The 14817-nt window shown below is 45.3% G+C and overlaps 1 protein-coding gene across 4 annotated transcripts in view; it reads left to right on the forward strand.

The window, feature by feature from the left end:
- Window positions 1-14817, forward strand: part of ADPGK (ADP dependent glucokinase) — a 35743-nt gene that overhangs the window by 14820 nt on the left and 6106 nt on the right. Inside the window, exons 4-8 of one of the 4 annotated variants that reach the window (XR_004348658.1) lie at window positions 2885-3005; window positions 7410-7606; window positions 8229-8327; window positions 10971-12421; window positions 13412-13526. Coding sequence is in view for 3 of the 4 variants with exons in the window: in XM_032624142.1 (XP_032480033.1) it covers window positions 2885-3005; window positions 7410-7606; window positions 8229-8327; window positions 10971-11303 (750 nt within the window). In the remaining variant the exon portion in view is untranslated. Of the gene's footprint in view, window positions 1-2884; window positions 3006-7409; window positions 7607-8228; window positions 8328-10970; window positions 12579-13411; window positions 13527-14444; window positions 14744-14817 lie in introns of those variants that run through there. The other 3 variants (XM_032624144.1, XM_032624142.1, XM_032624143.1) reach the window with 3 other exon arrangements.

Genomic DNA, 14817 nt, shown 5'->3' on the forward strand with positions numbered 1-14817 from the left:
AAACTTCCCCTTAAGTACTATTTTAGCTGTATCCCACAGATTTTGATACTTTTTGTTTTTATTTTCGTTCAGTTCAAATGCTTTCTGATTTCCCTTTGATTTCTTGAGATGAGGTATTTAATGGCCCATCTATGTACTACTTAGAAGTATGTTATTTAGTTTCTAAATATTGGGAGGGTTTCCAGATATCTTTCTGTTATTGATTTCTATTTTAATTCCATTGTGATCAGAGAATATGCTTCTCTGATTCCTATTAAATTTATTGAGACTTTTTTATGACCCAGAATATAGTCTTATCTTGGTGAAGTTCAGTGTACACTTGAAAAGTACGTATTTTTCTGTTTTGGAGTGGAGTGTTCTATATATAAATGTCAGTTAGGCCAAGTTGGTTGATAATGTTGTTCAAGTCTTCTATATTCTTAATGATTTTCAGTCCACTTGATTTATCTAATACTATTGAGAGAGGGGTATTGACATCTTCAGCTATACTTATGGACTTGTCTATTTCCCTTGCAGTTCTATAACTTTTTGCTTCGTGTATTTTTACGCTGTTATTAGATGTATAACTCCTTAGAATTGTTACCTCCCTCCATGAATTGACCCTTTTATCATTACCAGGGATAAAGAAAATAATTTCATAATATTCTTTGCTGTGTAATCTATTTTGATTAAAATAGCCATTCCAGCTTTGAATTGTGTTATGATACATCTTTTTCCATCCTTCTGCTTTTAACCTATTTGTGTCTTTATATTTAAAATGTGTTTCTTGTAGGCAATATATAGTTGGGGCTTGCTTTTTTAACACACTTTGACATTCTCTGTCTTTTATTTGGGGAGTTCAGACCATTTACATTTAATATGATTATTGCTATATCAGATAGGTTTAAATCTGACACCTTGCTACTTGTTTTCTTTAGTGGTTGCTTTAGGGTTTATAATGTACATTTTTAGCTTATCACAGTCTGCTTTCAAGTGATATTATTAAACCACCAGATAGAATGGAGGAACTTTAAAATAGTATACTTCCATTTCTCCCCTCCAGTCTTTATACTATTATTGGCAAATTAAGTAGTAGTAAGTAAAATTACTTTACTTCTAGATAGGCTATAAATCTCATACTATGCTGTTAAATATTTTTATTCAAACAGTTAATTATCTTTTAAAGACATTTAAATAGTAAGAAAAAGATCTTATATACTTACCCAGAGTTACCATTCCTGGCATTCTTCATTCCTTTGTTTAGATCAATATTTCCATCTGGTATCATTTTCCTTCTGCCTAAAGGATTTCCTATTTCCTGTAGTGCAGATCTGCTGGTGATTAATTCTTTCAGATTTTGTATATCTGGAAACTCTTTTAGGCTAAATTGCAGCAGGATCTGTAGGGCTTACTCAGTTTTTTTCTGTTTCTTAGGGATCACTGTCCTTTGTTGCCCAGTGCCCAAATGTTTTGAAAACCATTATTTCATACATGTTATCTGTTTTGTTGTTGTGTCAGGCAGGAGGGTAAATCTGGCCCTTGTTATCTCATCTTGGAAGCTGAAGTTCTAGCCAAGAATTAGAGAAAAGAAATAAAATTATAGGGGCAAGACTTTTCAGAATTGGCAAATAGCGAGCATGTGTCGAGAGGGAAGTGTATTTTCACTCAGAAGCTGGGATTTCTTAGATGCATGAAAATGCCTCTGTACAAACAAGCAGTGAATTAGCAAGGAAAAATGCTTTTGGAAGCTTCTGGATGGGACATATCAAATCTGAAATGGTTACAATCATCTCTGAGGACTTTCCTTCGAATCCTGGTCCAGGGGCTTTGAGTCTGTTAACCTGGTCATGAGTGGGACCAGAGCCGGCATGGCAGAAACAGCAGCAGGTGTGAAATGGCTTCTAGAAGGAAAAGCCAGGAAGAGGCCCAGGTTGGAGTTGAAGAAAAGCTTTTTAAAAAATCGCAGAGCACTTTCCCCCATACTTTCAGAATCGAGGTGCTCTTTAATTCTTCTATTTGGAAGGCTGTCTTGTTCACAAAGCAGCTAAGTATAGTAGGGAGCCTGATCCCACAAATTAGGTCCCCTGGTTGATTATTGTGGTCCTTTCCTATACTGTGTAAATTCAAACAGCTGTTTTCATCTGGCAGTTTTTGAGCAGACAGCATCCTGTATCTGTTTGCCTACACAGGATGTGAGTCAGTTAAGAAAAGAGAGAAAGTGAGGTACAGTGTGTCTTAGTCTGCTCAGGCTGCCCTGATGACAAAATGCCATAGACCGGGTTGCTTAAACAACAGAAATTTATTTTCTCACAGTTCTGGAGGCTGGAAAACCCAAGATCACAGTTCCAGCAGGGTTTGGTTTCTGATGAGAGCTCTCTTTCTGGCTTGCAGACAGCCACCTACTTGCATGTCCTCACATGGCCTTTCTTTAACAGGTGTGGTGAATAGAGATCTCTCTCTCTCTCTCCCTTTTCTTATAAGGCCACCAATCCTGTTGAATTAGGAACCCACCCATATGACCTCATTTACCTCCTGAAAACCCTATCCAGATATCATCACATTGGCCATTAGACTTCGACATGGGAACTTGGGGTGGGGGTGGGGAGGCCACAAACATTCAGTCCCTAACAGGGTGCATGGGATTCAGCAGCAGCCTAGGTACCTGTGTAACATGTGTGACGTGGGTCTTTTATCAGCCTCTCATTTCTGGGTACATTGTGTCTGTACCCCCCAGGACCTGGTAGTAGCCCCTCTAGTCCGTACCTCCAAACCAAAAGCTTTCAGAATTGGATTTGGAATCCAGCATTTTGTTGAAATGAATAGAAGTGCTGGATGTACCTTACTGAACAGATTCCATGGGACAAGGGGCAGATCTCCTGATAGACTTCGTATTGCTTGTCTCCAGGTTCTTCTTTGTGGTCCGGTTGGTCCAAAGCTGCATGAACTTCTTGATGACAATGTATTTGTTCCACCAGAGTCACTGCAGGAAGTGGATGAGTTCCACCTCATTTTAGAGTATCAGGCAGGTAAGAGGAAATGAGTAAGTAATGGTGTAAACCTGGCTAGAGGGCTGTGTGTTGTCAGATGGGGGTATATCACTGTGCTAGAAATTCATCTTTGTAAATTGGCAGGATCCTGTTCTTGCCGTACCAAAAGCTTCCTGGCCCCTGGTTCTGCTGAGTTGGTACTGACCATTGTCTCAAGGGAGAGTGATGTAGATAGCGTATTACAGCACTGAAGAAAATTCCCAGGTCTGCAAATGTAATTGATCTGAACCCAAGAGATATCAGGCTGTAGGAAAGCAAGCATCTTGAATAAAAATGAAAACGTGTTAAACGCATATATATAAAGTTTTTCTTTATTACTAAGAGGAAAGAAGGGCAGGTAGAATCTGCTGAGCTCTGTGCTGGGTTCTGTCCTAGGCCTTTCTGGCCAGCTGTTCCAAGCGGCTTAGGGTTAATACCAGGCCTCTGGCAAACTTCCTCTGAAGCATTTTATTTTCCCTTGGGTGTGTAAGTGGAAGTGTTTTGTATGTAACAACACATAGTATTTCCCATTACATAATGTTCCAATGTTTATAACTCCAAATCCACCCCATCCCACCCTACCTCCCCCCAGTAGATTTTATGTGTTATACAGACTACAGATCTGATTTCTGAGAGAATCCTAAATACCTGAACGTATTCTAATTTTGTTTATTTGGTCCCGTGTATTTTCCCTGCTCAGAACTCAGACTCTTGAATTTCTGATTCAACACATTATTAATTCACGTTAAAGATTCAAGCATCTAAACAGACTAATTGGTACCTTAGAGCAGTACTTGCTTAATATGCATCAGTGAACTGCTTCCAAGTCAGACGATTAAGAGAACCTCACCTACTAGAGTAATTGACTTTAATATAAGATACAAAATATAGTGTATCTTAAAAATTATGCCTTCCGCCAAGTACAAAAAAAAAATAATTGTTTCTGGTTCTCTTTGGGGTGCTTACTAGAATGAGGGAGTTAGGAAGGGCAGGGTCAGAAAATTAAAGACAAGGTGTTCGAGTGGGCAGTTCCCATTTGCACAGTTTTTGAGTTTCTCTCAGTGGGAAATCAGAATGATGGCTCTTACTGCCTGAAGGTAGTGGTATGGAGTGAGCTGCTCAAATGAAAGGCATGAGCAAGTCTGTTGAAGGATCTAGAAGAGCTGAAGATATGCCTTTGAGGCGCTGCTGCTGCTGCCAGTTCCAGATTCATCTCACATCCGCTCTGTTGGCGCTCACATCATGAACTTGGGACCTTTCTGGTCCCTGTGCCTGTCATTTTCCCTGATGACTACAGAGTAGAGAGACTAGTTTCTTCACCAAGACTTTGCTGTTGTATTTGACAGCTGTGCCTTGTATGTGGTTCAGAAGACAGCACAGCTTATCTTGAAAGGAGATTGTCTCCATCCTTGGGTTTACAAGCTTCCCATTTCAGTTTTTCTTTCCTGTGCCTTATTTCTTAGTACAAAGCAGTGGCCTTCCACTCAACTTTATGTAGTTACATTTTCATTGGCCCCTGGAGGAAACCTAGTCTAGCAGCCCTCAGGTCATCTCTCTTAACAGAAATCCATCCCCTGCTTCTCTCTAAATGAATAAATTCCCAGAGGGGGTTTGTCAACTTTTTTTTCCTTCTCTCCTACCAGACCTTTCCAGAGAAGCTTATTTTCAGGCTTTGGGCTGGGGATCCAGTGAGTCACTGCATAGGTTTTGCTGACTTACTGACTGAAGGGCAAGATCATAAATTGAGAGAAGGGGTCACTTAAGGGAATAAATTCAAAGCTTGGTGAGAAAAGAGGGGCGCTGAATATTATTACGGGCTCACCCTGTCTGCGTTTCAGTCATTTTGCTTTTCGGGCCACTCCGTCAGTCAGTCCTGCGTCCTGTGGAAGCTGCCAGCGAACAGCTCTCCACATCCCTCCTTGTCTTTGCCTTGCGGAAGCCTGTTTATTTTTGCCTGTCTCACTTTTTCCCTGAGCAGATTCATTTGTTTTGAATGCCATGTGGCTCTTCTCTCCTAGGATAAGTTAGATAGTGCTTATTCACAGTTTCACTCTGAGTGGCAGTTCCAGGTCTCTGCTCGTGGAGGACACTCACGTTGTGTGTTTTTCCCATTGTACAGCGTCTTGTTAGTTGGGGAAGTATTCGTTTAGAATTCATACCCGCATCTTTTGTGTCATGGACATTGGAGTCATCGTTCTGTTCTCTTCCTCGTGTGTTCTTTTGCTGACTCAATCGTGTGGCTATATGCTGGGTGCAATATGAAGCAGTAGAAATATAATGATAGAAGAAGACACAGGCCCTACCCTCAGTCCACATTTCCCTACAGGTGGTGGAGTCTTGAATGAATGATTGCACAGTTATGTGCCAAGTCCTATAATAAGGCCCAGTGGTGGCCCAGGGAAGGAGGTACTGTAATCGAGTCTGCTTGGAGGTGGCAGAGTTCGGAAAGGCTTCCTAGGGGAGGCCGTCCCTGCGTTGGGTCTTCAGAAATGAAGCAGAGTTGGAATGCTGCTGTCAGCCGTGTGGATCACCATTGGGTATTTTCTTTAGACAAATAATAAGGCATGGGCCAGGAGTTAAGAAAGGAACGTGGTGTTTTAACAAGTATAACCATTGCATCAGGTTTTAGGAAATAGGTGATGTTTTCTTTCCTGTTATACAAATGACCCACGTATGAAATGTTTTTCAGAGGAATGGATTCGGTAAAAGTGAACTCAGAGCAAAGGAAGGATAGGTTTCCCCCGCCTTGACACCCGCTCTAGAGTAAGCCCCTCCCCTCCCCCCACGCACACTCTGCAGGGAGGCGGGGCTGCTGCTGTTGGCAGAGGAAGCAGGAAGCAGGGCCCTGACGCTGGCGGGGGGCACATCAGCCGGCAGCATGAGGAGACCCTCTGCTGGGGTGGCTGCCGTGGGGAAAAACTTTCTGAAGGAATAGCCAGTAAATGATAAAACCAATGAAAGACTAGGCTTCAGCATATGGGCTTTGATTTTGTAAATGGGACCGGTCCTTTGCGTGGAGGGAGAGCTGTGTAACCCTAGGTCATAAATCCTTGCCCCCCAGTCTCGGGCAGCGCGCCAGGCTGGGGATGACTCCTCCTCCTGGTGCTCGGGGGACATGGCCTCCAAGGCACTGCCTCAGGCTGAGTTTTGAGATTTTCAAGACTTCAAGGAGAAGAATGTGGGATGCGCGTGGGATGGCACCTAGTGAACTTGGAGAGGCCTCTCCGCCCCCCACTGCCCCCCCTCCCCTAGGACTCGGGCACTGGCGCACTCCCCTCAAGTGCTTGGCAGCTGGGGGCTCTCAGTTGGTAGTTCCCCACCTGACTGCACATCCGGGTCTCCAGGGGTGGGGCCCTGCCACCTGCACATTAAAAACTAGGTTCCGCTGGAGATGCTTCCTCCCAGCTGCGGTGCTGAGAGGCACCCCTGTAGCTGCACACAGATTCCCAGCTCCTGCCCCCGCCCAAGACCCCACCGGGGAGGGTCTGGCCTCCCTCTGCTTGAATCAGATTAGTGAACGCTGAGTGGGCACTCTGTGCAGGGGACTGTGACTGGGCTGTGGGAATCAGAGACATACAGTGTTGAGGGGGAATGGGGCACAAACCTGCGAAAAGCGAAGTAATGATACAAGTTTGAATACTAGTTAACATAGTAGAAGAGAGAACTCAAAGCAAAGTGATGAATCACCAAACCACGTAAAGGAGAATCTCTGGATCCTCAAAGCAGTGAGAGTACACCTCAGGCTGGAGCAGTTGGCAGCCCTTTCAGGAGGTAGTAACACTTGAACTTAGTCTTTTATTCATTATTCATTATTTCAAAGCAGCTCGCTCACGGGAGGCTAGAGCAGCCAAATACTCTTAGCTTCTGGATCCAGTGCCCAGGAACCACCAGTGGGCGGCAGGGAGGAGGAGGTACAGTCATTCCAGCCTCCTTAGGTCCCAGCTAAATGACAGGTGCTGGGGCGTTACTGTGAGGTGGAAGGTGCTTTGGGAAAGGCAGCATGTCCTACGTTCGGAGACCCGCATGGTGCCCACTGCACCAGTGTTTGGAAGTTGTGCTCTGCGACTGGGAGGGACACGGGCATCCTGTGTTTGGACAGGAGAGCTTCCCTGGGACTCGAGGGGAGCTACTTGCCAGCTCCTTGACAAAGGCACACAGCACCCGTGCTGTGTTTCTGTGTTTTTGTGGGGCTGGGGTTGGGGTTTTGGGTTTGTTTCTTTCTGACCGCCATCCTCCTGGCTGCGGCACCATGCTTCCCTTAGGCCATGGCAGCTGGGGTCCACTCAGCCAGAGGCCAGCCTGCCCAGAGCCAAGGCTCCAGTGAGGCCCCTGCCAGGCGCCACACAGCTAGGAGACTTAAAGCCTCTTCCTTTTCTTCCCATTGTGTCGACTGGGCTTTTCTAGGGGAGGAGTGGGGCCAGTTAAAAGCTCCCCATGCCAACCGATTCATCTTCTCCCACGACCTCTCCAACGGGGCCATGAATATGCTGGAGGTGTTTGTGTCTAGCCTGGAGGAGTTCCAGCCAGACCTGGTGGTCCTCTCTGGATTGCACATGATGGAGGGACAAAGCAAGGAGTTCCAGAGGAAGAGACTCTTGGAGGTAATAGCACTGTTACGGGATTTCACAGATCGCAGCTAGCGTCTTCCTTCAGATCCCTGCCTCTCTCAGCCCCTGCAGCTTGCGCTGCCTTGCCCTGGGTCCTGGGCTCCCGGGACGTGTCGTGGCAGCCGAGAAGCCTGCCTCCCACTCCAGCGAGGCTCCTCATGGGGTTCTCTCAGGCACGGGCAGCATCTTGAGTAGGACAGATCAGAACATCGTCTTGCCCGAGCCTCTGCTTCCTGTGCTAAGCTGAACGTGGCTGCAGACTGCAGTGTCTGTAGTTTGTGTCCTTTGTGTTTTCTGTATCGTCTCATTCACATCAGCTGTGCTGCAGACTCACACAGCAGTTGAAGCTGACTGCTCAGTTTAGGTCCCCAGGCAGAGGCTGGCTGTGTGAACGTTTAGGGGCGGTTCCTTGTGCTCTCTGAGTCCTTAACCCCAGTGCCTCTCTGCAGAGCCTGGTTTTCCCTGTTGGGAAAAGCCTCCCTTGTCCACAGTGTCTGTGGCCGCCCACGTGGCCGGGAGCTTTCATGAGGATGCACTGCCTCTCGGGACCTGTTCCTTCCCTCTTGCCTGACTTCCTTCCGTTTCTGATGGCAGTGCTCTCCTCTTGTCTCTGCAGGTCATGACCTCCATTTCTGACATCCCCACGGGTATTCCAGTTCACCTGGAGCTGGCCAGCATGACCAACAGGGAGCTCATGAGCAGCATTGTGCATCAGGTAACCCACGGGCAGCACGGGGGGTCACTGAGGTGTGGGTGTTGTCTCACTCAGACCTGGGTCCATGAGATCCAAGTCCAGGAGCCAGGACTGTGCTGGAACAGGATCTCCTACTAGATTAGGAATATGGCGGTGTTACTGATGGGCTCTTGGGGCGTGTTTCTCCTTCTGGAATGGGGAAGTTAGAAGTGAATGCCTTTTGCAGCAGAACTCAAAGGAGAAAACTGAAAGCCCAACTTGGGTGCTTTCAGTTGAACTTCAGGAAGTTCAGAGAAAGGAAGTTTGGGGGGGCGCTTCACTCCCTCACCGTCAGGCCCTGAGGTGTTCAGCCTTTCGACAGTAGCAATGATCAGATAAATCCAAGAGTGCAGTACTTAAGAACACAGACTTTGGAAACCAGGTTGGAATGCCAGCTTTGCCACTCGCTAGCTTTGTGAACTTGGGCAGGTTAGTTAACCTTTCATTTACTGTTATTTAACCTCTTTAATGGGTACTATATTCATGTGGTTCAAAACTCAAAAAATATTAAAATATGTACATGAAGTCTCGCTTCCTCCTGCCCCCTGTATCCACTGTTAGTAACCTCTTTACTAGTTTCACCTGCTCCCTCCAGAGTTAGTGTGTACATATATAAGCAAATATGGGAATATAGCCTTATTTTTTCATCCCTTTTTACCCCCAAAGATAGCATAGCATACTGCATACACTGTTGTACACTTTGCTTTTTTTCACTGGATGCGTTTTGGAGCTCTCCTCTTTGTCATCACTTGGTTAGAAGAAGCGTGTGGTACATCCAGTGTCTTTGACTCCAGCCACAGCTGGGCATTGGGCTGTCTGCCCTTTGCTGCCCCATGCAGCACTTCAGCAAGTAACTTTGTACATGAGTTTATTTTGCCCATGAGCAGGTACATGTGTATGATAAGTTCTCAGAAGTAGAATTGCTAGATTGGGGCACAAAAAGCATTTGTAAGTTTGATATTGCAGAATGCTCGTCCATGAGCACTGTACCAGTTTACTTCCACTGGCATTCTCTACAAGTGCTTGTTTCCTCACATCCTTGCCACTGGAATGTGATTAAAAACATGCTTTCTTACCAATCTGACAGGTAAAAAGTGGTATTTCAGAATAATTTTTTTTAATAGACTACCTTTAGGGCAGTTTTAGGTTCACAGCACAGGTGAGCAGAATGTAGAGCCCCATGTAGCCCCTGCCCTCCACACCCAGAGCCTCCCCCATCAACATCCCCTGCCCCAGAGTAGGGCGTTTGCAACAGTCAGTGAGCCTACATTCACATGTCAACATCACGCAAAGTCCATCGTTTACATTAGGGTTCACTCCTGGTGTTTTTCAGTATCTTTTTTTTTTTTCTTTTTTACTTTTTGGCCACAGCTTGCGGCATGTGGGGTCTTTGTTCCCTGACCAGGGATCGAACCTGCACCCCCTGCAGTGGAAACGCGGAGTCTTAACCGCTGGACTGCCAGGGAAGTCCCATTCGGTATAATTTTTATTCTCATATTTCTCTTTTTGAGGTTATTTTTTTCACTTCTTTAAAAAGCCATTTTTATTTCATTTTCTGTGTAACTGTCTACTTAACCTTTCTAAGCCTCGGTCCCCTTATCTGTAAGATGGAGGCAATCCCTCCTTCCCTCAGAGCATTACAGTAAGAAGTGAATGAAATAGAGCCAGTAGCTCGATGTGTAACAGAACATGCAGTAAACGGAAGTGGTGTTACATTAGCAAAGGGACAGGCCCTTGATTTTCTTTTTTTTTTTTTTTTTTTTGCCACACCGTGCCAGCTTGCAGGATCTTAGTTCCCCAACCAGGGATTGAATCCACGTCCTCGGCAGTGAAAGTGCGGGGTCCTAAACACTGGACCGCCAGGGTATTCCCAGGCCCTTGATTTTTTAAAAAATATATGCGCGTGCAGACACACCCCTGCATACCCACAGGGCTCATCTCTCTTGCACAAACATTCACCTTATTCAGGTCCCTGGCTCTAAGGAAGGAAGTGCTAAGTAAGAAAGATAGCAAGGTGGACATAGTGGTACCCCTCAAGATAGAAAACCATGGCTCTTGTTTGGTGCCCTTTCACACACAGTGTCATTACTAAATTCAGTCTTCCTAACCCACACCTGCCTAGAAAGCTTAGATCAGACGTGAAGCCACTCTCCTTGCTTCTTGGTGTTGCGTGCGAGGAACCTTTACAACCCTGCCTGTGGGCTTCTCCACTGTACTGGTGTGACACCTGCTGACATTCAGGAACTGAGATCAGGCCCCGTCGGTGGTGAGAGCCTCTGCTGTGTGTGCAGAGGCAGAAACTGGGCACCGTGGAAAGAAGTACAGAGCGTACCCCTCTGCCTTTGTATGCCAGCATATAAACAGAAGACTGGCTCTAATACAGAGTTACTGCAACTTTCCAGTTGACCACAAGTGATGATGAGCGTGGAGATAGAGGTGTAATAGCCAAAATAGGGACCTTGATCTGTCACTTCCCCCCGCAGACTTCAGGAGCAGGGAGTCTTGTGGTAAAGAAGAAGGATGCCGGCCCTACCTGCCTTCCCTGACATTAGTCGTCGGCTGTGTCCTAGGATACTTAGGAGCTAGATGTCCATCAGAAAAAGACCCGCATTTTGTTTTTGTTAGCAGGTCTTTTCTGCCGTGACTTCCCTTGGGCTGAATGAACAGGAGCTGTTATTTCTCAGCCAGTCGGCATCTGGACCTCACTCTTCCCTCTCTTCCTGGACCGGTGTTCCTGATGTGGGCATGGTCAGCGACATCCTCTTTTGGATCTTGAAGGAACATGGGAAGAGCGAAAGCAGAGCCTCAGACCTCACCAGGATCCACTTCCACACGCTGGCCTACCACATCCTGGCAACTGTGGACGGACACTGGGCCAACCAGCTGGCGGCCGTGGCTGCAGGAGCTCGCGTGGCCGGGACACAGGCCTGCGCGACAGAAACCATAGACACCCGCTGAGTGTCTCTGAAGGCGCCCCGTGAGTTCATGACCTCCCGTTCGGCGGCTGGCTCCAGGGTCATGTTAAACCCAAACGAGCCAGTGGTCGAATGGCACAGGGAGGGAGTGTCCTTCCACTTCACGCCAGTGTTGGTGTGTAAAGATCCTGTTCGAACTGTGGGCCTTGGAGATGCCATTTCAGCCGAAGGACTCTTCTATTCAGAAGTACACTCTCACTAGCAGGAAGATTGTCGTGGGTCATTTTTCTGAAGGAGGAAAACTAGCCAACCTAAGAATGACAGGAATTAAGTGGTTTGGGAAACAGGATTGAGAGTGCCAAAACCGTTTCTAGGTCTAGTTGGAAGACAGCCAAAGAAACAACAGCAGATTAAACTATACCAGATACATTCCAGCCAGTTGACGATTACACAGAAACGTTTCAGGTTTTAATCAAAATTCAGCTATTTACTAACAAGACTGGATTTTTCTTCTTGTTTTTTGTTGTTTGTCTTTTTTTTTTTATGTTGTGTGTTACAGGGGTGAAAACTTGATTCCCAGATCCCCTCTTCAAGTATTTTAGGCCTGACTTCTTTACCCTCGAGAGCATGTCGGTTTGGAGAAAGCACTCCTCCTTGCCAACCTTGGGAGTGCGTGCTCCCTCACCCGCTCCCATGTCTCTGGTAAAGTGCAGTGTGAGTTCTCGCGTTCTCTCAGCTCAGCGCGCACGGCAGGATCATGATTTCCATTCAGTGTTCTAATGAAAAAATTTAATGAGCACACCTTCTCAGTCTTCTGCTCTCAAACTTAGGACAGAGCCACAAGTAAGGACAAAACAGGCCCTCCTGTGCGTCAGAGACACAGCAGAGGCTGGGAGCCTCGTGGTTCCCTTGAGGGAGCTGGTCACTCTGCAGCTGAGGAGCCTGCCTGGCCTGCAGGGTGGGGCTGTGAGCTGAAGGGCTGCGCCTTCCTGCCCTGGCTCCTTAACTGTAGGCTGGCTGGTCAGAGGCTCCTGTGCCTGGGCCCAACCTCATCGCCCAGCTCTGGACGTGCTTTCTGCAGTAGAAGACTGATCTATGTTCTTTCTGATCCTTGAAGGCATCTTACAACTGGAATATGCTTCTGGGTGTATAACAGATCATGTGTGTTTTACATTGACACATCACATCCATTAAAGAGTTTGACCTCATAAGGGTCCCAGGATCATGAATAAGTTTGTCATGTTATGTATTTATTTTTTATAAATCAAGGAGACTTCAGCCTGCTTTTAAATATTAAAAACAATTTACGTTTCAGGAATGCGAAGTCTGTTTGTGATTGATTTCATTTCTACCACGACTCTGGAGCCATAAATCATTTTGATCTTGACTTGTGACTTACATGTTCCTCTGCTCTTGAGGTGTTTGATTATCTTGTCTTCCCCATCACTAGGTTAGGCAGCCCCTCACACTGAGTCTGAGCTGTAGGTCTGTCTTCTGGTTTAAAGTGACAGAAGAGGGACTTCCCTGGCAGTCCAGTGGTTAAGACTCCATGCTTCCAATGCAGGGGCACGGGTTTGATCCCTGGTCTGGGAACTAAGGTCCTACATGCTGTGCGGTGCAGCCAAGAAAATTAAAATTAAAAAAATAAAGTGACAGAAGATACTAGTATCAAGTACTCGAGCCAGTATGACCCAGCAGTTGGAAAGAGTGCGGTGAGCCTTCTCAGTACGTTCAAAGAGCAGTATAGACACGTGTCAGCTGGTGGCAGGCCAGCTTACATCACAGGTAATCATTCACGCTGGGCTCACAGCAGCAGCTTCTGGAATCTCAAAGCTACCTCAAGTTCTCCATTTATGACCTTCCCCCCTGCCTTGCATGAGAAGGAAAGGCTTGATTACTCCTTCAAAGACAAGCCTAGAGAATTATGCAGCTTGAAATTCAAAGCAAGTAGCTTATTAAGAAAATCTCTGGCTGCTACCTCATCAGTCTGCCTTGAAGCTCAATTAAAAATAATTAAACCACTTCCTAGTCTATTTTTAGAAAAGCTTAAGTGAGAAGAGATTTCTATTTTCCCAAGAAGAGTTAGAATAACTCATCACTTACGTTCTAAACCTAAGCAGCAGTGTTCTCCATGTGACCTTTTTCTTACAGGCAGCCCCTGTCCTTAGCATATTCTCAACATTTCTCCAGTTTTCACTGGTGACGTCGAGGAAGGCGTTCAAGGAGACGTGGGCAGCATGTACCTCAGAGCAGTGTTTTTCAAAAGGTGGGTTTGGAACGATTAATCATTACTAAATCAACTTGGTGTTTATAGAAAGTATCAAAATGCATCATACATTATGGGGATAATTATTTTAAGTATTGTTTTGTAAAACTTTTCTGTATTCCTGAATGTGTGTGTGTAGATATGAATATACATGCATCCCTCTGTGAACGTCCCACCTTGTTGAGAAGTAGGCTAAGCTTTGGAAGTAAGATTAACTGGGCTATATCACCCAGGACAGACAGGTGGAGGCAGAAGTGAGTTGGAAAGCCAGGAGAAACAAGAGGTGGAGCTTCAGGCCCCTTTGCTTTGAACTATATTTTACAGAGATCTCCATGTATGATTTTATATGAAGAAGAAAAGCTTGAAAACCCCCCATACTGGAAAGGGTGCCTGGTGAAAAATGATCCTTCCTAAAAATGTTCTAACACTCTTGCATTCCCTTGAAATTGATTTAACACCCAGGGAAAAGCTGCAGCACACAAAACACTGTCAGGAGATAAGAATTCAGCCAAAAATCAGTAATATTTATTGCGCAGATTCAGTTTGCATTTTATTCTCTTACTCTGTCAAGTTTGAGTGGGGCAGAGGTAATTATTCATCAGCAGAAGAAATTCAAATTCTGTGCAGAGTTTGAGGTGGTGAGTATTGCATGACATTGGACAAGGTACCTTTCCTGAGCCTCATTTTTCCTCATCTGTAAAACAGGGCTAATAATGGTCCTTACCTTCATAGGGTTCTTAATTAAAGAGGAATGCGGAGCAAAGTAGTAGCACAGTCTGTGGCATGTATATAAAAGTTTAATAATTGTCAGTTACTAAACTGAACAGGCAATTTTCTGGGTCTCTTTAGGACTACTGAAAATCACTGAAAAGCTACCACAATGATAATATAACATTTTATTTTTTGCTCTTTCTTTAGGTAAAGATTTTCAAACAGTGAAACTACAAATTTTAAGCCCATTTGGTAAGTTTTGAGAAAAGTATATACCTATCTAACCAAAGTGCCTATCCAGATACAGAATGCTTCCGTCATCTCAGGTCCCTCAGGCTACTTCCAAGTTATACTCAGCCTCACCCTCAACCCCAGCCCCGTGAAGCACCCACTATAATCTTTTTCACCATAAATTAGTTTTGCCTGTTCTGGAACTTCATAGAAATGGAATCATACAGTATTTAGTCCTTTTGTATAAAGCTCTTTTTTTTTTTCAGTTATTTTTTTATGTCTCCTCACTGATGTTTTTAAAATTTTTTGTTGAAATATAGTTGATTTACAATGTTGTGTTTGTTTCAGG

The sequence above is a fragment of the Phocoena sinus genome, chromosome 2, assembly GCF_008692025.1.
Source record: "Phocoena sinus isolate mPhoSin1 chromosome 2, mPhoSin1.pri, whole genome shotgun sequence".
NCBI classification, from domain to species: domain Eukaryota; kingdom Metazoa; phylum Chordata; class Mammalia; order Artiodactyla; family Phocoenidae; genus Phocoena; species Phocoena sinus.